The sequence below is a fragment of the Gymnogyps californianus genome, chromosome 23, assembly GCF_018139145.2.
Source record: "Gymnogyps californianus isolate 813 chromosome 23, ASM1813914v2, whole genome shotgun sequence".
Lineage (NCBI taxonomy): Eukaryota > Metazoa > Chordata > Aves > Accipitriformes > Cathartidae > Gymnogyps > Gymnogyps californianus.
This window is the reverse complement of record NC_059493.1, coordinates 1,922,106-1,946,334: the sequence shown is the minus strand read 5'-3', so window position 1 is coordinate 1,946,334 and position 24,229 is coordinate 1,922,106. Positions and strand designations below refer to the sequence as shown.

Sequence of the window (24,229 nt, the reverse complement as noted above, 5' to 3'; positions counted from 1 at the left end):
CTAAACAGTCATCAAAACAGGCTACAATTTTTTCTTCAACTATGATTACAGACTACTTTACATTGTCTTTTGGGTTGGCTAGTATATATAGAACTATGTTATCATTAAGATTTTTTTTTTTTAACAACAAATTGAAAATCTTAAACCTGTATGAAAATTGCCGAGTGTATTGACAGTCAAAAGAAAGCAGAGTGAGACACAGAACAAAGCAGAGTACAATGCAACAGTACCGCAGGAAAAAATAAAAATCCAAGAAACAACAGATCTTTCACTTATATGCAGTTCTTCAGAGCACGCAATGAAAACCTCTTTATCTGAGAAGAAGTTGACAAGTACGCGGTTCGGTCACAAAGACGGCTTTGCATCGTTTCAGAAGAGCGCGGTGCAGGCTCTACCCCCAAGTTTCTCCCCACCAGAAGGTTTGGGGCTCGCCGAGACCGGCTCCCCCCGCTCGGCCTCCTCCGAAACCCAGGCGCTCAGCCCGGTCACCTGCCGCGGACCCGCCCGCCGGCCGGACCGGGGAATAAGGAGGCGCTGGGGGCCGCCGCTTGCCCGAAACCCACCGGGTGGGACAAGCGAGCGGGTCCCGCTGCGCGTCACGGAGCCCTGCCCGACTCGGCCCTCTGCGGCCCGGCTCCGCGCCTCACGGAGACGGCGGGCCACCGCCGCGCCGCCCTGCCCGGCCCGGCCCGACCCGGCCCGGCCCTGCCCGTGGGGCCGGGTCGGCTCAGGACGGCCCGGGGCCCACCGCCCCCTCCCTCCACGGGGGCGGCCCCGGGGACCGCGCCGCCGCCGCAGCGCCGGCAGCAAACATGGCGGCCGCGGCCCCTTTAAGCCCGGGCGGGCCGGCACCGCCGCGGCCGCCCCCGCCAGCGCGGCCGCCCGCTGCCCTCACCTTCAGTCTGTTCCATTCTAACTGCCCCCGCCGCGTCCACCCAGCCCAGCGGAGACAAAGGCCGGCGGCGGGGGCGGCGGCGGCAGCGGCGGCGGGGCCTCCCCGCCTCCTCCCGCAGCAGCAGGCCGCGACGGAGCCCCGGCCTCGATTTCCGCGCCCCCGCCGCTGGCGCCGGGCTCCGCCCCGGGAGGCCGCCCGCCCCCCCACCGCCCGCTCCCGGCCGGTGCGGCCAAGGGGAGGCGCTCGGCGGGGCGCGGGCGGGCGCGGGCGACCGCTGGCGGCGGGGGAAGGCGGCGCTCCGTGCCGCTCTGCCCGGGTCCCGGCCCCGCTTGCGCGCCCTCCGCCTCCGCCCCCCCGCCGCCGCCGCCGCGCACCGCTCACCGCGCAAGCGCGCCGCGCAAAACACCGCCCCCCGCGCCCCATTGGCCGCCCGGGCGGCGCCCGCCGCAAGGCACGACGGGGGATGTAGTCCCGCGGGCCGGGCCCGGGGCGCCGGCGGAGGCTGAGGCGGGCGGGCGCGGCGGCGGCCAGCGCGGTAGCAACTCGCTCTAAGTACCCCACGCGTTTAAATTCAGCGTCTCGTGGGGCGCACGGCGTGTCCCGGGTACAATAAAACCCACGCTGGGTGCCGCGGGAGTCTGGCCGCCGGGACGGGGATGGCGTCGAGCTGTTGCTCTGCACACCTCAGCCTTACCGCAGCACCCATGGAAAGCGGTGAGGCGTACCACCCGCTGACAACACACACAACGCACGAACCCACCGAGGTGGACGTGGCGAGAGGACGGCGGTTCCAGCAGCCCCGGCTGACCCTGCCGCGCTTACCGGCGCAACGAGGGCGGCGGGTTGAGCAACGATGATGCCGGCGGGCACCGAGCGCCGGGCACGGACACGCGTTCCAGCGAAGCCCAGCGTGTGCCGAGGCGTTACCGACCCCGCCGCGCAGCTGGAACCGGCCCACCAAACCGTGCCGTGCGTTGGCACCGCTGTTAGGAAACGGGCACGGCGCGGCCCAGACGTACCGCGCGCGTTTAATTACGGTTGGGCGGCACGAGGCCTGGGAAAAAACCCAGTTCTGCTGGAGAGATCGTAACATGCCTTGCAGAGTCTAGGTCTAGCTCCCGAGGTTTGGCATCTGGGTTGGCTCGAGAAAGAAAATGCTGTCATCCTCAGTAGTTTCTAATCCTATTTTGGCTGAAAAATTATGCATTGAGATGTTTGCAATTAATTCCCCTCCTCCACAACCCTCAAGTCTTTCTTTTGCGGAAGAAAACACAACTGCAGTGCACACAATAAATCTTTCCTGCAGCAAAAACATTAACATGCAAGGAAAAAAAAGGAAAATGGAAAGCAAGAAAAGCACAAGAGAATGGAAAGTAAACAAGATGGGAAGATAAGATGATGTCTGTTACTAGAAAAAAAAAGTCAGACAATAAAATTAGGTAGAAAGAGAGACATGACCCAACATGAAAGAGGAAGCTGAAGAGATACGAGCTTCACGAGTCACTGAGCAAAGACTGCGCAACGATTTCCAAATTCACAGCATTTCCCACTGCCCAGAAAGCAGAGGCTCGGAGCCCACAATGAGGAGGCGTTTTTCTTGTCTGGGGGGTGGGTGGGAATTGCTGTAATAAAGTGAATTTTAAAAGCGATTCTCCTCCTCCTTAAATACAATAAGGCAGCAAAAATGGAGATGACCTAGAAAAGGCTTTCTCTCTGTCTTCTCCTCCCTTCTGTAAATTCTAAATGCTTAATATTAGGCATCAAATATTGAGGTTAATATTAATATGGGGGGGTCCTGATGGTCTTGTGGCTGAAGTAATCAAGGGATGAGAATATATTTTCTTTCTGATTCCTTTTGACAACCAATGAACGTTCTGACAGGAACTACAGTTTTTCCTCCATTTTTCTCTTGTTCAGTTTCCTTTCGCACTACTTTCTCCTGCTCCTGATAGTTTTTACTGGAAATGATCTGTTGGTTGGGAAACTGCAGGCAGAGCTAAAGCTGAGAGCAGACGAGGGAAGCACCACGACAGCAACTTCACCTTTCTCAGCCCCTGAGGAAGGCTGGATGATCCGTGCCGTGGCCAGCACAGAACATGGAATAAGAGAAACGTAACACGCCGTTTTGCTTGCCCTGTGCAGGGACTACAAGATACAACCAGCTACCAGAAGAACACACAGTCACGGTAATTAGCGACCCTCACTGGGATCACCGCTCAGCCTGCACTGATGAACCTGTGGGCGCTTGACCCCAGCCCTCGGAAGAAGCACTTCTGCTGCTCTGCAGGCGCTCGGGACCTCACCACCAGACTCCACATTTCCAGCTCCGGGAGATCATCGCACGCCGTTCACGCCAGCGAGCGACCGCAGCTCCATCAGTAACAGACCCCAGCATTCCTTATACGCCACACACTTGAGTGCTTTACAATAACCCCGAAGACGTATGCAAGAGAAAACAATGTTCTTGAACAATCTAAGAGGTGGTGTGCTCTCCCTGAAGAATGTTCCCCTTTAAAAGCAGCGTGCTAATTGCTTCCAGAAGCTGTGCCCCGAATCGTGCTGCCTGCCTGTTTCAGAACAGTTCAGAACTGATGCCTGATCCTGGACAAACAACCTGCGCCCGGTGCCGTTCCCAAAAAGAAGGGGTGGTGTGCTAAGGGGGCTCTGAACAGCAGCGCAGAAGCTGCAGCTCTCTAACAGGGCTTTAAGCGGGCAGTGTCGAGGAGGGGCTCCGACCCCTCACCGCTTTAGTGACTTTCCTAAAGGCCCAGCGCTTAACACAGCGAGGGAGCATCCATGCATCAGTCTCCTTTGAAACAGGAGCGTCTAGCCCTCGTTCATGCAGGAAAAACTCTTGAAGACATAATCTAAATACATTTAAAGCACAGTTTTGAACTCCGTGAAAGCTAGGAGGTAAATAAGCACATCCAACAGACTCTGGTCTGCATTGTCTTAGAAGCCATCTCACGAATTCACATTGAAAGGAGACAAAATCAGCGCTTCCAAGTTCTTGAAAGCTGGAGCGCCAGTACAGTGACGCAGATCTCCCACTCTAGCGTGATGAACAAAGGACACCTTCTTGAGCTGGGTTCAGAGGACAGGCGTTTGTGTTTGCCTACTCATCTAGTTTTAATTTCCTATTCTGTCACTTCCTCAAGCAAGAGCCTCTCCCAAGGGAAAAAAACAAAACAAAACAAAACAAAACCCTCTTCTGCGATCCCGGGGGACGTGGTTTAGCAGAACGAACTCTGGCAGAATAAAGCACACAGGAACTAAACTGTACTATTACATGGTCTGCATTAACAATGCAGAAATGTTTGGACAGTAAAAAAGTATTTGGATTAATGGCGGGGTGGGGTTTTTTTCAGAATTTAAAGGACTTGGAGACCAGCCTTTTATGGGAAACATGCTTTCCCACCAATGGAAAACACAGCAACGTGCCGAGAGCTCTGGTGGCAGACCTCGGGAGCTTTCTGTCCCGTTTCTTACCCATCTTTCCCAATTTTCTTTTCTACTTTTTTAAATATTGTTTGTCTGTTTAGGCACCCATTAGTGAAGTTGCCAGAAGCTTACAAACCTTTTTCATTGTGGGCAATAAAACTTTTTTCCCCCACTAGTCTCTCAAACACAGAAGACAGTTCGAGAGAGCAAGTCTCCTGTCACCTACCGAGAACATTTCTCCAGCTGCCTACGTGCTTCATCGGATCCGCAGACCCACAGTATTTGTCTCAAACACGTCAGGGCTTGAAACTTCCTTCTGACACCTAATTCCATGCCAAGCTGTTCTCAGGCGATAACACACAAAAGGAGACTACTCACACATGCCCCGTCGTACACACAGCTGCTCAGAATATGTTCTGCTCTATATATAGATGCAAACTGCAATCACTTAAATGGGAACCTTTCATGTAAAAGCAAAGTTTTGTTCCATACAAAAAAAAAAAAGGCGATACTATCAACGTTTTGCCGGAGAGTGTGGGCTACCTGTTGTGGTCTGCTGAACTACCGATGGTGTTTTCCCTTTTGAAAACCCTATAAACGCACCAGGAAACATCCAACGTGGCCGCCGCCAAAAGGACGTCAGCGTGCGAGTTAACTGCTTAAGCAGCTCTCCTACCTCTTGCCAGGACTCGAGCCAAGGCTTCGTGGGACACAGCAGGCGCGCGGAGCAGAACCAGAGAGTCCCTTCTGGCCAGGAGCCCGTCTCCGTGCATGGCTCCCCGTTTCTCTCCCGCTCTCCAGGTGCTACGTAAACAACAATGAAAAGGCGCAGGTGAAGATACGCCACCAGCGGAGCTCCTCTGGCCTCACTGTTCGGGCAGGAGCGCTGCCGGTCCTGGGAGTGCGCCGGGGCAGCCTGCAGCAAAACTAATGCGAAGTAATATAAAGAGCGGGAGAAAGGAGGGGTCCCCAGGCACCGGCAACCCCGAGGCCTGCGCCTGCCCCGTGCACCGGCCCGGGGAGGAGGCCCCGCCGCAGGCCTCGCCGCAGGCCTCAGGCCCAGAGGCCACCCCGGTCGTTGTCACGGCGCTCCCGTCTCCCCAGGCCGATCCCGAGCGCGCCCCCTCCTCACCCTCCCTTACGTCACGCGCAGCTCGACCGCCTCGCGATGGCGTCACGCACCGGCCCGTGACATCACCCTCCAAGGCCCGCCCTCTCGCACGTCGCCGCCGCCGCCCTCGCAGCCAATGAGCGGCCCTTCATAAGGGCACCTCGGGTCAAGCCCCGCCCCGCCCTGCCTCCCATTGGGTGGCCTCCGGCAGGGCCGCAGTCCTGCCTTCTGATTGGCTCCCGCCGAAGGGGCTGTGACGCAACGCGATGGCGTGATGGAGCGGTAACCATAGAGCGCCGCTCGCCGGCCTAGAGTGCCGCGGGCAGGGCGCGATGGGACAGCTCGGGAGGACTGGGGCCGCGGCCGGGCCCGTCGCGGGAGCGGGGCCGGCGGTGAGCGGGAGGACCGGGACCGGGACCGGGCAGCGGGGCCGGGACCGACCGGGGGGGGGGCAGCGGGGCCGGGACGGCTGGGCCGGGCCGGCCCAGCCGGGGGGGGGCGGGAGGGACCGGGGCGCCGGGGTCCGGCCCGGCCGGGGAACCTGTGGGGAACCCCCGGGTGCTGGCTGCGGTGCGGCCTCGTCACCCGGCGGGCCCTGCCCCGCTGCCAGCCCAGGGCGGAGCCGCCGCGCAGCCGCCGCTCACGTCTCCCCTCGCACCCCCGGCAGCGGCCCGGGCGGGAAGGTGATGTGCCAGAGGCCTGGCGGGTCCTGCCAGGGCCCGGCCCCGCGGCGCGGAGGGCCGCAGCGCTCCCCGCCCGCTCCCCGAGGCTCCCCGGCCGCTCGCCTGGAGATGAGGGTCCCTCCGCTGTCCGCGTCCAGGCAGAGCCGATGACTCCGTGGCACCATGGCCTTCTACAGCTGCAACATGCTCCTTGCGATAGCCAGGTCGAGGTGAGGCGTGGGTTGATTTTTGCAGGCGCTCAGTGCCGTAGCGTTCCTGTTGTTCCATGTGCTGGATTGGAGATGGAACAGGCTGAGGATACTCGCACCCAAGGGAGGAAGGAGGCTCCCTCCCATGATAACGCTTTTCTTTAGCGATTTATTTACAGTGACTGGTGCTGTTCCGATCTTTGCTAGTGTACACGTTCAGTGTAATAGCAATGCTTTAAACTAGTGTACTTCTACAAACTTCTACAAAACATTACTTGGCTAAACGTGAGCAGTACAAAGTTTGATTTATCTAAAACTAAGGGATTTCAGCAGCTGTCATAATGCATAGCAGCCTGCGAGGTCTTAGCTCTCATATAAAAAGAGATCAAGCTATCTAACCGCTTGCCTCTCCTCAGTGTGCAGCCTGCCTTTTCTAGCTGGTGTTGCTGGGGGAGGCGGGGGCAGGAAACACGGAGAACTCCGTTCTAAACGCTTGGTGAGAGGAGAAGGGGCTTTGGTTTTTCTTTGTTTGCAACTGGCAAATTTTAGCCAATGCAATTGGTAGAAACGCTTCCTAGAGGCAGTCTGAAGTCTTGAGTTATTCTCCCCCACGAGAAAAGTTGTTAGCGTGGGACAAATTCTCAATATTTTATCTGTTGCTGAAGGATCAGAATCTCAGATACTGAGGCAGCCACAAGATCAATTTCACAAGATTAATTTGGCGCTAAGAACATTAACTTGTGTGAAATGCTTAGGTACCTTAGCCACGATGCACTATTACTTGCTTAAATACCTCTCCACTTTCAGAGGCTCCCATCTGCTTGTGCACTCCAGTTCTCCATACTCTCCAGCAGTTGCTTTTGTCCAACTAGTGGATTCTCATTTAAACTGGGCTTGCGTAAGAGACTCCGAAAACCAGCCATCGCTGCACCGCGCACGGTTGGTCACCAGCCTACCTCACTCGCCGGCTAAAGTTGTGCGAACGTTTCACACGTCTGCCTGCTTGCGTCAGGAGCTGCGAGATGAACCTCCGCCCCACCGAAGGACTGTAAGCCAGGGTGCTAAGCCTGCCAAAACTCCAACACAACAAGTCATAGAGACTCCCGTGGGCAACAAGTCTTTACGCCAAAAAATTGTGGATGAACTGAAGCATTATTACAATGGATTCCACTTGCTTTGGATTGACACTAAGGTGGCTGCCAGGATGGTGTGGAGGCTGTTACACGGTCAGGTCCTCACTAGGAGGGAGAGACGAAGGGTAGGTGCCAGACGTACGAACACCTTGCTAAAATGATGCATTAAGAGGCTTACTGTAATGAAAGAAGTTTAACCACTCAGTTTCCACACTTCTTTGGGACACTTTTTTTTTGGGTGTCTGGTTGAATAATAATTTCTGCTGTGCTCTTCTCTGTACAGTTGCTGAGAACTTGTGCAGATCTCTTCCGGCTGGTTCCCTTCCTGGTGTTTGTCATTGTCCCCTTCATGGAATTTCTGTTACCTGTATTCTTGAAACTCTTTCCTGAAATGCTGCCCTCGACGTTTGAGACAGAGTCAAAAAAGGTTTGTGTCCTTTCTGAAGATGTAGACTGTACTCCAGCTCATTGGAACATCTGTACAACTGCATAAAGAGCTGTTGGTTCCTGCCTGCTGCTGTCAATGAGTATCAGCATTTGTAAATGCTGTAAACAGTGATCAGCAGGAAAGTGCACGGCAATTTCATTTTCTATAGTAACCAAAGCCTATTTGCTTTCAGTACTGAAGTCTTATTTCACCTCTTTCCCAGAATCCTCTCCCTTCTGATTTTCAAGTGGAATTTCTAATTATGTTTTATTTCCTACATGAAGGAAGAAAAGCAGAAAAAGAAATTAAATGCAAAGCTGGAGTTAGCAAAGTTCCTGCAGGAGACCATTGCAGAGATGGCCAAAAGGAACAAAGCAGATACAGGACAAGGAAAACAATTCTCTTCTTATGTGCACCAGGTAAAATGGGCTGTGCTGGGGATGACAGCAATGGTACTTATGCCAGCTTTAGCTGGTATAGGGGGAAGAGGAATCACAAACTGTGATTCTGTTTAGGTTTGGTTTTTGGCCCTGATGCCTCTGCTTTGTTTAGATTCGTCACACCGGCCATCAGCCCAGTACCCAGGAGATCGTACGCTTCTCCAAGCTCTTTGAGGATGAGCTGACCCTGGAACACTTGGAACGGCCGCAGTTGGTAGCTCTTTGCAAATTGCTTGAGCTGCAGCCCATTGGCACCAACAATCTGCTCCGCTTTCAGCTTCTGCTGAGACTCAGAACTATCAAGGCAGATGATGAAGTAAGTTTAAAATAGCACAGATGTAACTGCTTTGGTGGAATGCGCGCTTTTCGCAATCTCAAGTTCTGCCCTCTGAATCACTGCCTGCTTTACATAAGGCATGTGTCACTGCCCACACTCCATCCTCAGATGTGAAGTTTAATACTCATCAGAGTCGGATTCTCCCCAGGAGAGATTCCAGAAAAAAACCAGAGTGAGAGTTCATCTTCCTGCACCCTTGCTGCCTTTGGTGAACCCTAATGAGTGTGGCACTGCAGACACTGTCACTGTTTAAAACACCCTTATATTTTTATTCTGGAGTCATACTAACTTGTGAAAAAGGGAGGTTCCAATTCTGGAATAAATACTGTATGGAAACACCAGATTTTGACTAACTGAATTCTGTATGAGTTTATATTACTTTATAAAGTGGCTGCATTTGTTTAGCCTGGAGAAGGCCAAGGGAGACTCCGCTTGCTGTTTTCAAGTGCCTAATGGGGTTATTTAGAAAATGCAACCAGATTTACAGGTGCATAGTGAAAGGACAACAGGTAATGGTCATAAGTTGCAGCAAGGGAAATTCCAGCTTGATAAGAAAAAAACCTAAAATCAGTGAGTGGGTAAACAGTGGAACAGGTTGTCTAGAGGTTGTGAAATCCCCATCCCTAGAGAGGCTCAAAGCATAAGTGGAAGAGGCTGAGCAATGTAAAGAAACTTTTAGGTTAACCTGCTTTTGAACAGGAGGTTGGACTGGGGACCTCCAGAAGCCCCTTCCAGCCTACATTTTATGATTGTGTAGGAACTGTGATTTGAAATGGTGTTAAGAATCCTATTACGACACAGAGGAAAGACCGGAAAACTTCTTGCTAGTAAGAGGTGACCAGTTCTGAAAGGCATACGCAACTAACCACAGGTTCAGCTTTAGAGCCTGCAACCTTGGCGATTCTCAGGGTCACATGCCTTTGAGTGAATTCTTCAAACCTGTAGGATCACATGTAAAAGTGAAATTCTCAGTACTTGGGGGAAAAACAAAATAATCAGGATCAAAGTTTTTCATCCTCTGTAGCTGAAGACTGTCAGCTTTCAAGGACAGAATGAATTATCTACAAAGTCAGTTCTGTCTCATCTTTGTATTGGTATGACTTTATGCACATTTACCTAAACAGACATTTCTTTGGGCTCAAGCTCACCAAGTACGTCAGGGTTTTGGCTTGCTCTATGCCTAGATAGGAACATTCCTTTTCATTTCAGATGATAGCCAAGGAAGGAGTCAACGGCCTAAGTGTGTCAGAACTGCAGAGCGCATGCAGAGCCAGAGGAATGCGATCATTGGGTCTCTCAGAGGAGCAACTAAAGGAACAGCTCAGACAGGCAAGTACGCTCTGGTCTGATCTTGTTTGACAAGGTTTCTCCTAGGACAGAGTGGCGTGCAGTGTTCAGATAGAGCAGGCACAGTTTCACTAAGGATTGATGTTCTGAGTGTTTCTAGGTGGATCCTCACCTGCATAGCTGAGCTTTAAGTCATGAAGGATCCAGATTATGTCTTAGACTAAAGAGAAAACCAAGTAGCATCGGGGCCAGCTAGAAGCAAGATGAAGCGGGGGGGGTGGAATATGTTTTAAGCTTCTAAAGTAGCCAAGACTTGTAGTAGAGCCAACACTAGTCTTTAATAAGCATTCAAGCAGATTACAGATACTGCTGTAGGTGCTGTATCTCAGATACGCTGTAGATAACTCGAAGTACTTAGCTTTCACTGTTGGCTGTTTGTCAGTAGTGATGTTGGTACCTCACTAGTAGCTGGAAACTTCCTCTCTAGTGTGTATTCCATATGGTATTCTTAACTCTTCAAAACTATTTCTTCTCATTGTGGTAACTTAAAACTGTGTTAGCCAGACTCAAGATAGCTTTAAGATCTTTAAGGACAAAGAGTGCTATATAAGTACTGACGTAGAGCCAATATGAAATAACTTTTCCTTCTGTTTTCTTCTAACAGTGGCTGGATCTGCATTTAAAAGAGAATGTTCCACCTTCTCTGCTCCTGCTTTCCCGTGCCTTGTACTTAATAGAGATAAAGCCACAATCTGTTCCGGTTCCACAAAATAAGGTGAGTTCTTTGAAGAAAACTTTCAGGTTAATAGTTTAACCATTGCGCATTATAAAAATGAAGCACTGTGACATGGATCTTGTTCTTTGATCCTCCAAGTGGACCGAAGTTATAACTGTGCTGAACTATATGTTCTTCCGTAGATAGGTGAAACTGCTGAAATCATGACATCCGTTCTTGAAGGTCAAGAGACCCTAGTGGATCCTGCCCCCACTGTACAGGGACGAAAGGTTAGAAAATCGCAGTCTGCAAGTAGGAAAATGAGTGTGTAGTGCTGTAATCTTTGGGAAGAGCGTGTGAACAAACCTTTCCAAAGCTAGACAAAAACCGATGTTTGACACCATTGCACATAAGCAATGTATATTCTTGCATTGTGTACGTGTTTTTGCCCGAGAGCCTCACAGTTGCATACTCTGACTTAAGAGACAGTGAAAGGGTACAGAGATCGGCCGTGGCACATCTTGTCCTGTAGCTGGAAACAGCTGGTTATTCAATACCGTGTTACTGGCTTCCAGCAGAGGAGCACTCACAAGCTGCTAAGTTGCTTTGTTCACATAAATACAGAGACTTCAATCCAGGTACACTTAGCTCAGAGAAGCCAGTTACAGGTGACTTGTTTTCAGCTCCCCTCGTGAACTTGCGCTGAGTTGTCCAGGACAAAAAGAGCCAAAATATCTAGAGTAAGAAAGCCAGAGCATATGGTTCTGAGCATAAGGCTGAAGTGAATTCCTTAGACTAGTCCAAGCTGATGAAAGCAGCAACAGAAATTAAAGGAGAATATTGTGTCAATGGCTAGAAATATTTCCAAATAGCTCTGTTTAATTGCATAGGGGAAATGATGGAAATGCCGACATACAGCTTTCACAAACGTGCATTGCAGGGAACAGCCTCATTCAGAAAGGAGAAGGGACTGTACGGCGTCTAGCTAGAGCTTTGTTTTCTGAGAGGGTTCTGTGACTTAAAGCTGCTTTTTCCTTAAAGAATGAAGAATTTGTATCTCAGCCAACAGAGAAATTGCCCGTCTCGGAAGTGTCAGTTAAGCCTCCCCCACGAGAGGTAAGCTTTTCAAAATCCTTAGAGTTCCCGAAGGAGATTGTTCTTCACACAACTTATAGACAAGCTGTGGAAATTTGTGCTACAGGATGTTGTGAATGTTAAGTTCAAGGAGCAACTGGAGAAATTGTGGACAAGAGCTACTTTGAGGGCTGTTAAATACAAAAATACCACATGTGACTGAGAGACTGCAGTCAAATTGGGGAAGGTAGCAGAGCACCGTGGGGAATTACCAGTATGGCCTTTCCTTGTAGTCTTCCATAATAATCTGCTTTGGACCGCTAGGATAGACCAGCCTTCCATCAGAACCGCCATAGCGTTAAGTGCCACTTTGTATCTGTAAAATTATTTCTACAGTGACTTGCCTTTCTTCTGCCCATTTTCTTTCTGTGAATATTTGATTTCAATTTAGCTGCTTATGTATACATCTAGGATGCCCACTTCAGGCAAGTGTGGGAGTCCAGGCTGACTTTTATCGACAGGAGAATGCTCCTTTACCCTGAACAACTTTGTTGTTAGTCAGCTGTTATCCTCCAGAGCAGGTTCCCATAGTAAATGGGAGGATACCTTCTTCAAAAAAGGTTTTGAATTTCAAGAAGCGTTTGTATTGGTACTGCCTAAAATCTGCAACTGTCTCTTACACCTAGACTAAAATGGAAGCATCTCAGAGCAGCAAGGCCGGCGCCAATGGAGTCTAGCCTGAAGCCAGTGAGGACTGTCTAACACTGGGAGAGAAGAGCTTTCATCTCTGCACCTCCGAAGGGAAGAGTGATTTTCCAGGAGGCTGCTTTACACAAAAGGGTGTCAGTAGCCCTCAGGGGCCTCTCTGTCTATTCCAAGCTTATTAGCAACTAGACCATGCTACGGCTATCTGGATGGCACCGGCTTCTCATTTGTACTGGATCCCCTACCCCTGCCATTTTAACTTATATTGTAAGTATGTTAATAATGATGCTGCCGTCTGTGCTGTTACTGGACAGGTGTTTGTGCTCCTAAACCTTAGGAAAGGCAGCTTTTCATTGTCGTAAAGGCCTGGGCGCAGAATGAGCTAGGCTGGAAGTCCAGTAAAGCCTGTTCTACGGTTTGAAATCCTCTGCAGGAACATACCCACATATCCAGGGCTTGCAGCTTGTCCTGCTGCCGCAGCTTTACAAGCTCAAGCTCTTGATCCTAGTTAGCGTGGTTTAACCAATAACTAGTGCACAGAATGACCCGTGTAGCCATTGTATTTCACCGTCACATTTGTACCAAGGAGAATAACCACAGCAAAGGGAGGACCTGCACTCTCCTCAGTGGCGTGGTTGAACTTACTTAACTGTTCAGAAAGACTTACAAACTTGCTGGACAAGAGCAGAGCAGTGAAGAGGACAGCTTCCACTGCGTGAGCGTTTGCATTCATCAGTAAGAGCTGCAGCAGGTGCCAGGCACTGTTACAGAAGGCAGAGACTTGCATTTTTAGGATCCCACTGGGTCATGTGAGGCAGCAACCTGGGGACCCACGCACATTTCCCAAGTGCGATGTAAGACTTGGTTAAACCTTATCAGGCTCGGAACTACGCATCAGCAAGTGCTCTCAGACTTCCTATACTTACAAAATGATTCTGCACGCACTCCAGTGTTGACTGTTACTTGGTAGACTCTATAGGAGGATACTGAAAAGCTGTTTTTAGCATTTGTTAATTTTTTTTACTTTGTCCTATGTAAATGTTCAGAAATTACTCACATTATGGATTTTAAATATGTATATTTATACTTACTGTAAAATTAAAGTTAGACTTGGTGCTAAGTAGAACGAAACGTCTTTTCTAGAGGTCAGACAGCCTTTAGAACAATCCGACTCAAAAAAAGCCAGTCATCTCAAGGTCGGGTGTTACCAGCACTTTAAACGTGTGACTTCAGGCCCTTACTGGCAACGCAGAAGCAGCTTGCAGAAGACAGCTACCGTCGTACTGTGTTCTCAGTTCTGTACCCGCTCCCCGCCTTGTCAGCACAGCCAGGATGCACTGCTGAGTATTTGTATTTAGCTGGTGGTTAGTAAATGAGAACAAATGTTATTTCAATAAAATAACCCCATTGCTCAAGTGTCACTCCTGCCTCGGTGTAGCACGGATGAGATGCTGCCGGTAGCCATTACTTTGCAGACTGAGCTGGAATAGCCTTTGGCTACTTGGCTATGTAACAGGAGCCTTGTCTCCCTGATAACACTGACAGTCGCTGTTACTTGAACAGAACTGTGCCCTAACATCTGCGGAGCCCGCTTTGTCTAGAAAAGCATTTCGCCCCCTGAAGAACTGAGTACAAATGTTGTTCAGTGCGAGATTTCACTGGTGTTGAGCACTGAGATTAGCGCTCAGAAGTAAAAGGCGGCAAGTAATTTGTGTATTATGGCTAAAGCATGTAAATAGTGAGATGGAATTCCTGAATTCAAGGTAAGTGGGAAGAGCTGTGCAAGGGACAAGTCTCCCTGTTTTAAAGGGCACAAACTGGACTTGCGGAGCCAGCCTACTTCACTAAACCATGTCCAAGCAAGAACGTCGCAGGCAGGAGGGAAGTCAGTCTTTTTGATAGGGTAAACAAGCTCAGTGTAACTGTGGATAGGATTTCGTGAAGTGCAAAACAAAAGAAGTGGCTGAGAAAGAAGCTTGAGTAAGTTGTTGCTGTGGGGAATGAGACAACTCCAGCCAAGCCATGTGAATTATCTTTGAGTCGCTGAAGCTGCTGTGTCGATTCAGAAGCCAAAGTAAGTTACGTGTGCTTTCATGGAGCTACGCATGTAGCTTCAAGAGAAGTAGAAGAGCAGGTACCGTTAACCAAAGGGTCACTGCCACAGAGCCAGGGTAGGAGACCTCCTCCGAGTTGCTTGCAAATGGTGTTGGTTAACTGCAGCTCGAGAGCCATCTCTGTAGGACGGGTAGCTCAGCCAATACTAATGCAATCCGAGGGAATCGATCCCTGTCCCACGCTAGCAGATACATACAACAATTCCATTACTATCGATGATTTTTCCAGCTCTGCCACACTGCCCCAAACCCCCACTCCTTGCCAGCAGTCAATAGTTTACAGCACTGTTACCAAGGGCCGTGGTCCTCTAGTACAACGTGCAGCAATCGGTCAACGCACGCGTCGCACGCACAAAACCTCCACCGGTGCTTCCCGGGAGCCACGGCAGGCATCCGAGCTGTGCCTGGCTCCTCCGGGCTCTGCCGGCTGCACGCCCACCACAACCCCCGTCCGAACACGCGTGGGGAGGGCTGGTCCTGCGCCGAGGCACGGCCCCGGCCCCGCGCTGCCTGCGCGGCCGCTGCCCGCCGGTAGATAGCAGCACCACCCGATCCTCGTCCCGAAAAAACCCCGAACTGGGATGCTGGGGCTTAAACCTCCTCCTTTGGGAGCAGCCCACGCCGCTGCCCGGCGCTGAGCCTGCCCAGCTCCATCCCTCGGCAGCGGGCAGGGCTGCCCGCCCGTCGCGGCAGAGCTGGGGCTGCGAAATCACGCACGTCCTGGGCGGCCACGCTGCTGTCGGTGAAGCCCTTTGGATTTAAGCTGGGATCCGGCTGCCAGATGCAGGTGGCATCCAGCAACCGGCATTAAAACCACTCAGATCCTGTAAAGGCAAGTCATACCGGTAACTGCACTGGGATCTCGCTCGCTGTTCCCGCTGCTCCCCAGTATCTGGGGCTACCTGGGCCAGCTTGGAGTGGGGACAGCCGTGCGTGTAGCTCTCTCCTCCAGCTCCCGCCCAGCCAACAGCCCTGCTGGGTTCAAGCTCCAGCTCCCCAAGCAACACATAAAAGCCACATGTACAAGGCGCGTTGCGAGCCCTTTCTGATTTTAAAGAGCTGGCTGCAGCCCTGTAACAACAGAGCAGCACATGGAGAGTCTGCTGCTTGCACGCAACCCTACAATAACAAGCCAACGTCTGAGCCGGGGAAGGCAAAGTTTGGTTGAGAAATTGTATTTCCAGGGGCAATTAAGAGCCACAGGAGGGAGCATTACCCAGAAGTGCCCTCTCGACAGAGCCCGTCTGAAGGCACCCATCATGGCTGAGGAATTTCAAATTCCCAGAATCAGCCATTCACTAGCGCAGCGTAATGAAGTGTTTTCAGCACCAACCAGACTTCAAAGGTTTCTGTTTTCTCCACGCCTGCAGCAGCAGCTGAGCTTCAAAGCTCAGACCCCGGCGCTGCATCCAGACCCGCTCCAGCCAACAGAGGCAAAACAAACCCACTCGGACGTGTGCGCTGCAGAGCTGGCCCCACGCTTTGCAGTGCTGCCTGCGGGCAGGGCAAGCAGCGGGGAGATGCTGCCTGCGACCCAGCCTCCCCACCCGCTCCTGCCCCTTCCACAGCCCCCAAGGGCAGCGCATCGGTGGGGCACAGGCGTGTTGGAGATGGGTTCCCCAAGGCTCCCACGCACGCGTGGGCATCACCGCCCGGTCGCTGCTCCTGCAGCCTGCCCGGGAGCCAGCACCGGAGCCGTGCCCTGCCCCAGGCCCCCCACGTAAGCCCCTGTGCAAGCATCACTAGCACACAGACACGCTTCCTCCACTCAGCTCACCAAGCTCGTCACCACCGTGCTTGCAGCCCATGGAAGCAAGCCTGCCTGATGCAGCCAGCAAGCCCAGCAGGTACCTTCTGCACAGCAGCAACAGGCTCATCTTTCCCCTGCCTTAACGCTGCATCTGACACAGACCAGTAAGCCAGCAGCACTAACAGCTGAGCCGGATCAGGCCGTCAGCTTCTCAGGGTAAACAATCCAACAGGGACAGGCTTGGAGAAGCTGATTTTGAACCAGTACAAACACTCTGTTGCAAACCTGAGGAGGCCTGAGCCCACCTGGTCACAGATTGCAGGGAGGAATATTTACTGCTTCACTGCAGCAGCGTCAAGGCTGCGTGCAGCCGTGTGCCTGGGCAGCGTCACCCACGCCGCCCCTGATAAGGGCTGTTAGGGAGAGACGGGAGCACAGAGGAAGAGGGTTTTTTTCTGTCCTTGCTTCTGGAGCTGTCGAATCAACACTGTCCTGTTTTCTAACCTACCTACAGGGAGGACGGTCACTAAGGCAGAGTTATCTGGGCTGTCTGAACACCTGACTCTGGGAACAAGGGTTTTGAGTAATAGCACATGCCCACAGCCCTCTGGAGAGGCAAGAGCCGCGCACCGAGTTTCTCAACAGCCAGGAAAGGGAGTTAGCAGCAGCAGCAGCTCACCAGCAACATTTCCAGAGAAACCCCTGCTGCCAGCAGCTGAGCTGCTTGGGCAGAGGCAGGAGCGAGCAGCTGCGGGGAGAAAACCCCGCTCGGCCCATTTCACAGCCTCAGTTATGCAAAAAATAAACCATTCCCGAGAGAACAACAATAATAATAATAACAGCCAGAGCAGACAGCCCCGGAGCTGGGGAGCACTTACCAGCAGTGCCTGGGATCCTCTGGGGGCTGCAGGCTATAGGGCGGCTATAGAGCAGGAGCCCTTCTCCTGCTCCAGGTTTAAAGGGACCCGCCTGCCCGCCCCCCAGCACAGGGCTCCCTGGGGGCGGGGGTGGCCCTGCCTCCCCAGGGGCTTCTGGCAGAGCCAGGGGGTCCCAGGGGTGGGCAGGGGAGCAGGGCTTTGCTTTTGGAACCATTCCCGCTTTGCAGGCGGCGAGGGAGTGGCGTGGGGGGCACAGCATCCCGGGGTGCACCCAGCCCAGGAGCCAGAGGAGACACCCCCCACCCTCCACCCCCCTCCCAGGGGTCCTGCTCAGAGCACAGCGGTCCCGGGGGGCAGCACGGGGCTGTGACAATGTGCAAATCACCGACAGCTCACGGGTCAGGTCACCCAGCAAAGGGGGAGGCTGCGCCTGGGTGCTCCTGCCCCCGGAGAAGAAGGAGAGGGAGAAATGGCTCCGTCCTGCCCATGCACGCTCGGAGCACGGGGGGCTTGCCAGGGCTGCCCCGGGCTGATGCCCCAGTCCCTGGGGATGGGCTGCTGCAGACCTGCCCCTGCGCACGTCTCGGAAGCGCTCCACAGGCCTTGTCCCTCTGGGGATGCTCCTTTCTGGGGATGCTGCACGGCTCAAAGCCCAGCCCTCAGCCTGCGCTGTGGTGATCTGCCCCACGCAGCCGGTGGACCGGCATACTGGGAGATCCACCCGTGGCCGCTCAAAGGCTTTTCTCCCCCCTCCTGAGCACTGCAGACCTCTCTGCCCCAGCTCCCGGCACCCAGGGAGGCTGTTTGCTCCTGCCCTGATACAGGCAGGAGTCGGGACTCAGCCAGGGAAAGAACAAGCTCTGCCAGCGAGCCCTTTGGCCGCAGAGGGGCAAAGACACGTGCCCCCCTCCCAGGGCTGCTTCAGCTCTGCCAGGCTCGCGGGAAGGGGGTGCCAGCCCCAGCGAGAGCCCAGCCGGCACCTGGGCCGCCCGCATCGCCCCCGAGCCGCTCTGCATCCCCATCTCCGGGTGGGATCCCCTCCCACCGCCGGGCTCTGCGCTGCACGGCACGATGGCAGGCCTGGCTGGGGGACAAGCACCGCGTTACTCGGGCAGCCTGGAAAGTTTTCAGGGTGTTTGGAGAATTTGGAGTTGGATTTCAAATTGTCAGGAGCTTTTCCGGTCTCGGTGCAAGAGGTAGGCAGAAAATTACTGAGATAATACCCTTAATTTCCTGCAAATGGGTAATGTTCCCTTGAAAGACTGCCACTCCAATAGTCCTTAAATACATCATAGGAGAACATCTTATACCACGTAATACAGGATAATGAGAGAAGTCATCTTCTCCCGCCCGGTGTTCCAGGCCTGCGACTGCTCCAGCTTCTGAACCCACCTGAACTCTTCCTGGCAGTGTTTAGGAACCGCCTAGGGAAGTTTGAGGTGGAATGATCAGATAATATCTCCTTCGGCGGCTGCTTTGCCAGCTGGGCTCAACCAGCCCAGAGAGGAGCAGCAGCTTTGTCCAAAAGGTCTGGCAGCCCTCGAGCATCCTGCACTGCGTGAGAGATGCCTTCTGGCCGGGGACGGGTCTGTCTGCTGGGGCCAGGCGTCCCCCCAGCCCTGCAGCTGTCTGAAGCTCACCCACTGCTGCCATCCTTAAACGGGGGGCTTAAACACAACCTATTTCCTCTGGGTAACCCAAGAGCCGGGCGAGCTGCTCAGCTCCGTGGCCTTGGCAGCTTCACCGGCGTGTCAGGAGCTGCGAGTTACCCAGCCGAGGCATGGGAGCATGAGGAGGCCTGTTCTCTGCTGGTTTTATGGTCATTAACAGTAATTAACATGGGAAGCAGCAGTTGGTGCCCAGGGCCATGGTGGGAACCCAGCCCCGGGGCTCGGCTCAGCCCCCACCAAGCTTGCAGCAAGCTCGCAGCAAGCAGTCCCCATTGCCTACCTGCTCCCTCTGAGCGCCCACCCCGTGCCCGCTCCCAGCGGGTCCCTCGGGATGCTCCTGCCCGGCAGCCCCTGCTCGAGGCCGAGGGAGAGGAGGAGGTTGGCGGGGTGTCCTGGGCGGGACGAAGGCAGAGCCAGCCTGCGCCTGCCGCGGAGGGAGCAGCACATTCTTCTGCTGAGAAGTTTTGCAGATGGAGAGCACAGAGGGGCTGGCAGAGAGCCTGCGGCATCACCTGGGCACTGCACTTTGGCTGCCCGGCCGTGGGCGAGCAAAGGGCGAGCTAAGGTGCTCCCCACGGCCCCGTCCTCATGGCTCTGCCATGACCACGCCATGCTGGCGTGTGTGCGAGCGGTCGCTTCGCGTCTGTTTTCCTCCCGTGTTTTTAATTTAGAAAGGTCTGGAAGCTGGAGCTTGCTCTTCCCTGGTTTTCCTGCGGTGACCCCCAGCCCCGCGGCAGGGTTGCCAGCTTCGGTGTTTAGCCTGAAAGTGAGCACAAATTGTGAACAAAGCCACCCTTCTGCCGGGGGGAGCAGGGCACTGGAGCCCGGCGGAGGTGGATGAACCCAGAGCGGTCTTGGGCCACTTCCACATCTCTGAACAAACCCATTTTCAGACCAAAAATCCCCATCACCTCCCCCAGCTGCTTCCCCCCAGCCCTTGCAGGTTGTTGGCTGCCGCAGGGCTTTCCGGGGGGATGGAGCTCGACCTCCTCCCCAACCCCGGCAGGTAGCCAGTCCCTGGGCTGGGAAAGGCAAGTCCTTCCCGGGTGGATTTGTGCTGCAAAGCTGTGGAGAGGAGCTCTGGTCCCCTGTGCCCCTCAGCAGGCGCCTGCGGGTGCTGCGGGGCCAGCAGCACATGCCCGAGTCTTGGCTCTGCCCGACGTGCCGGGACCCCAGGCGCCTTCCTGGGACCCCCTTACCCCACAGGCACAAAAAGGGGAGAGTCAGCGGTTTTGCTACATGACCCCCCGAGCGAGCGGAGGAAACGAACCCAGCAGAGCCCCATAAATTACTGGATTCTGTTCTGCAACATCGGGCAAATTAAACGTTGCAGAGATCCAAGGCCATGTGTGCTTTGGCGTGGGGAGAGCTTTTCCAGCCACGCCGGTGCCAAACACCTTTCAGCTCTCCCCTCGGCTCGGAGAGCCGGCTCCTCCGCCGGTTTATCCTTCCCCCGGGCATCCCTGCGCTATCAGTGCTCCCGGCTCAGAGCTGGGCTTTACGGCACCCGTGTCTGCCGCCATCCCGCCAGCGGACGCCGTGCCGGTGTGGGGGCAGCGTCTTGCCCGGGAGGCGGTGGATTTCTGCTGGATGCTGGTCGGAAACGTCTCCCGTGCCACAGCCAGCCCTGGTCCTTGCGTCAGCCTCTTCCCCAGAAAGCTGTTGGGGAAAGATGCACTGGTCAGCACTTTATAGTAGATTAATATTCAGGGAGAAAAGCACTGATTTAGTGAGGCCCAAGCACAACAAAGGCTGAGATTTATAGCCTCCTGTATTCGAGGGTTGCATTCCTAGCAGGCTTTCTGTCTCTGTTATAAATTTGTAAAAAAAGGAGACGGAGGCTTACACCAGCTTAAAGTAACGTAGAACAAGGGCTCGACAGCCAAACCTTGCGCGGAGCGTTACGGGGCGCAGGCGGCAACGTCCCTGGGTTGTCTGCCAGGGATGGTCCCGTCCCGCCTCTGCCCGTCCTCGCACCCCCACGCGCCCCGGCTGCACCCGATGGAGCGCTGGCTGCGGCGTGGGGATGCTGGGGGGGTGCTCATCCCCTGCGCATGCTGCAGAGCTCCCCCGCCGCAGCTGGAGCTGAGCCACGGTGCTGCCACCGGCCCGGTACAGGCTGCGCTCAGGATTTGGGAGCATCCCATCCCGGAGCCAGCCGTGGAGTGAGGCAGCACACAGGGGTGCGGAGGGTGCAGGATCCCTTCTGAGCCTGCCGCGCAGTGGCGGGGCGTGAGCAGGAGCGGGAATCGCCTGCAGCTGCCCCGGTTCATAACCGCTGTTTTGTTTGGATGAAATGAAGCCGATCCGTGGTGTTTGACAGGGTCTGGTGCGCGAGCTGTCAGGGCGGTGATGTGCGGCAGGGGAGCCTCGCCGAGAGCTGTGCCAAGTTCCCGCCTCGGGAAGGCCTGAGCGGACGGTGCGACCGGGGCCGGGATGCGTGCCAGGACACCGGCAGCCACCGCGGGGCTCGGTGGCCGCGCCAGGGCAGGGGCACAGACCCCCCGTGCGAGCGGCCCCTTCCAGAGCTGCCCTCTTCTGCCCCTGCCTTGCAGCCCCCCACGTCCAGCATCCACCCCACGGATGGGGCTGCGAGAGGCAGGGTGAAGGGGTGTCCGCTCCCGGACATCCCCAGGGTTTTGGGGAGCGCCGCCCCGAGCCCCGGGCAGATGATGGCTGCCGGGGTTGCAGCCGTGGCCCTGCTCCCGCTGAGCTTCCTGCGGTCTCCGCTCGGCAGCCCCCCGCCTCTCAGGGGCGGGGGCCAGGGTTATTTCCTCGCAAGGAAGCAATTTACGGCTGGAAAGCTGCCCCAGCTTCGCTGCCACGACCTCTCTCCCGCTCCGCTCGCCATCGGCCACGCTGCGAGAGGGGCTGCGTGGGACCGTGCGGTGCCGGGGGCTGCCGGCACCCCTCTGCCCACCGCGCTCGCCTGCACGGCTGGGGGGGCTGCCTGCACCGCACAGAGCCGGGTGCTGCACGTCCGCTGCAGCTCCGAGGCGCAGTGAGCGTTTTGGGGGGAGCCGCGTGCCCCCTCGCAGGTTGCCTCCGCCACAGCTGTGCACATCTGGCTCCGTCTTTGCTCAGCTGTGGGTGGCCGGGGGGGGGGGGGGGGGGGGGGCTGGAGCTGGACCCCTGGGTCCCGCTGCCTCGCGGCGGCGCTGACCCTGCAGCTGGGTGGGACGCGCGGGGCGGAGGGGTGTCCGGGAGTGGCGATGGCCCCGGGTGGGGGGGTCACTCCCCGTGCACCCGCTGAGCCGTGCTCTGGGAGCCGGGCCGTGGGACCCCGCATCAAGGTGGAATTGCAAAGGAGGTTTCCTGCCATGGCTGGCAGCCGGACAAAGCCCAGCTCAGTGCCGAGCGGAGCAGCCAGGTCCTGGGCCCGGGCCAAGAGATTGTCTCGGTCCTGCACAGCCGGAGGGCTTTAAAAGGAGAGAAAGAGGAAGGCGAGGAGTGGAAGAGACAAAGGATGCTGTGAGAGCCAAACATGCCGTCGTGGGCCGAGTGCTTGGTGGCCACCAATGCCCAATGCCCCCAGCCACCTGCTCGGGGGGCTCCCACAGGCAGCGACTCTGGATCCCCCGTTATTTTGGGCTCATTTCCTGAGGGACCCCGTCCCACCTACCTCCTAAGTTCAATTGCAGCGGGGACAGCCTGGTGCCGGGCAGTGCTGGATGGGCCACAGGACCCCCCGGGCAGGCACCCAGCAGCACTGGGTGATGGGGACTGCTTTGGTACCGCAGGTCCCCATGCAGCCCTGAGCGGAGCTTGCCAGGGCATCCCGCACAGGGGTTGCAGGATGAGCTCCTGCAGCCTTGTCCCAGGCTTGCTGCCGCCCTTGGAGCTGATGGCTTGGGGTCCTGCTCCGTGCGGGGTCGGTGTGGGGGCCACCCACGTGCTGGCTGTGCGAGTGAAGGGTGCTGGCGCCAGCTTTGGGGTATCTCCGTCTCCTGGAGTTGCCCACGTGAAGAGGATGCCGTACCGTGAAGGGCAGAGAGGAGCCAGGTCTCCCTGCTCCGGGGCCAGCGTCCGGGCAGCACCGTCCCCACAGACCTCCAGGGCTTCGGCTCGATGAAAGGCAGCGCAGCATCCCCAGGGCTCTGCAGGAGGGACCGTCCATGCCCACGGCGCTGGGTCCCCGAGGGGATCCAAAGAGGGCTCCCGGCTGTGCGTGCCCATCCCTTCCCCAGCCCTGCCGTGTGCATTAGCAGCGCTGCTGGAGTCGCTCTGCTTATTATCATATTTAATTGCCCTCCTGGTAACCCCAGGAAATGAGCAGAAGATTGTGATAGCAGCAGTTTCTGATGATGTAAACACGAGCTCCATCTCTCCCCGCCGCCTTGCCAAGTCGGTCCCAGGGAGAGCGGTGATTTATGGAGACCCCCAGCCCCGCTCCCCCCGCTCCCGGCTGCCTGGGCTGCGAGTTTAATCTAGGACTGTGAATTCAACATAAATCACTTGATTAAAAGCTCTACTTAATTTAGCAGGGGGGGAGGGAGGAGCAGAGCGCAGCTGATCGATTTAATTTACACAGGGAAATAGCAACAAGCAGATGCTTTTAAAAGGGCCAGTGAGGCCGATGATGCTGCAGCCGTTTCATCTTAACCATTTAAGTGCTCGGTAAAGGGGCTGGCAGCCTCTCACCCCCCGGGGTGAGCCACCACCCAGCACCCCTGCCCGGACCCCGCATGCCCGAGCAGCTCAGGGGGCCGTGGGGTGCAGGATGCCCCCGTGATGCCCCGATTGAGGGTCCTTGGCAGCATCTTTAACCGCCCCGGGCTTCTTGGGCAATGAAACGCCTTTCCCTGGGCCAGCGGTTTCTGGAGGCAGCAGGTCAAGTTTAAATGCAAACAGGCTGGGGCTGGCACCGGCTCTGTCCTGGGAGGAGAAAAAAAGACAGGGAAAGTGGAGAGATTGAACCAGAGCCGCAGCAGTTACGTCAGCCGGGGGCTCGCGGGGCCCCAGGGCTGCATCACCCCGATCCCGTGGGGATGCTGGCACCTTCTGCAGGGTCCTCGCCTGCGGGCCAGTGGGACCCAGTCCCTCGGCAGGCGGGCAGGTCGTCCCCAGGACGGGACTCGCCAGGCGACACTTTCTGACACTGTCACAGTCGTGCATGCGTTGTTTTGGTAGCAAAAAGGAGGCGAATGGTTTTTAGTTGTTGAATGGGAGAATATTTTTATGGGGAATGTTGGAGCCATGAAAAAAACAGAGTCCCCACAAAACCAGCTGCCATTCCTCGCTACTCTTTGAACGTCGCTTTCCCAAACCGGTCGCTTGGATGAGCTTTAGCACCCAGACCCCTTGCAGCCCCTTCCCCATCGCCTGCCAGCCCCCAGCATCTCCCGCTGCCCCCCCCAGGGATGGGGCCATGGCTGGCAAAG

General features: G+C 55.4%; 2 protein-coding genes across 5 annotated transcripts in view; one reads left to right on the top strand and one right to left on the bottom strand.

The window, feature by feature from the left end:
* Window positions 1–952, bottom strand: part of NSD3 (nuclear receptor binding SET domain protein 3) — a 47,193-nt gene extending 46,241 nt beyond the window's left edge. For all 4 annotated transcript variants that reach the window (XM_050910362.1, XM_050910360.1, XM_050910363.1 and 1 more), the window contains exon 1: window positions 896–952. The gene's annotated coding sequence lies outside the window, so the exon portion shown is untranslated. The remainder of the gene's footprint in view (window positions 1–895) is intronic.
* A 5,150-nt stretch (window positions 953–6,102) lies between these two features.
* Window positions 6,103–13,556, top strand: LETM2 (leucine zipper and EF-hand containing transmembrane protein 2). The gene is made up of 10 exons (XM_050910297.1): window positions 6,103–6,339; window positions 7,126–7,576; window positions 7,735–7,878; window positions 8,163–8,297; window positions 8,431–8,634; window positions 9,865–9,984; window positions 10,607–10,717; window positions 10,861–10,947; window positions 11,699–11,773; window positions 12,418–13,556. The coding sequence occupies exons 1-10, from the start codon at window positions 6,293–6,295 to the stop codon at window positions 12,466–12,468; spliced, it is 1,425 nt and encodes a 474-aa protein (XP_050766254.1). The 5' UTR covers window positions 6,103–6,292; the 3' UTR covers window positions 12,469–13,556.
* Window positions 13,557–24,229: the final 10,673 nt, after the last annotated feature.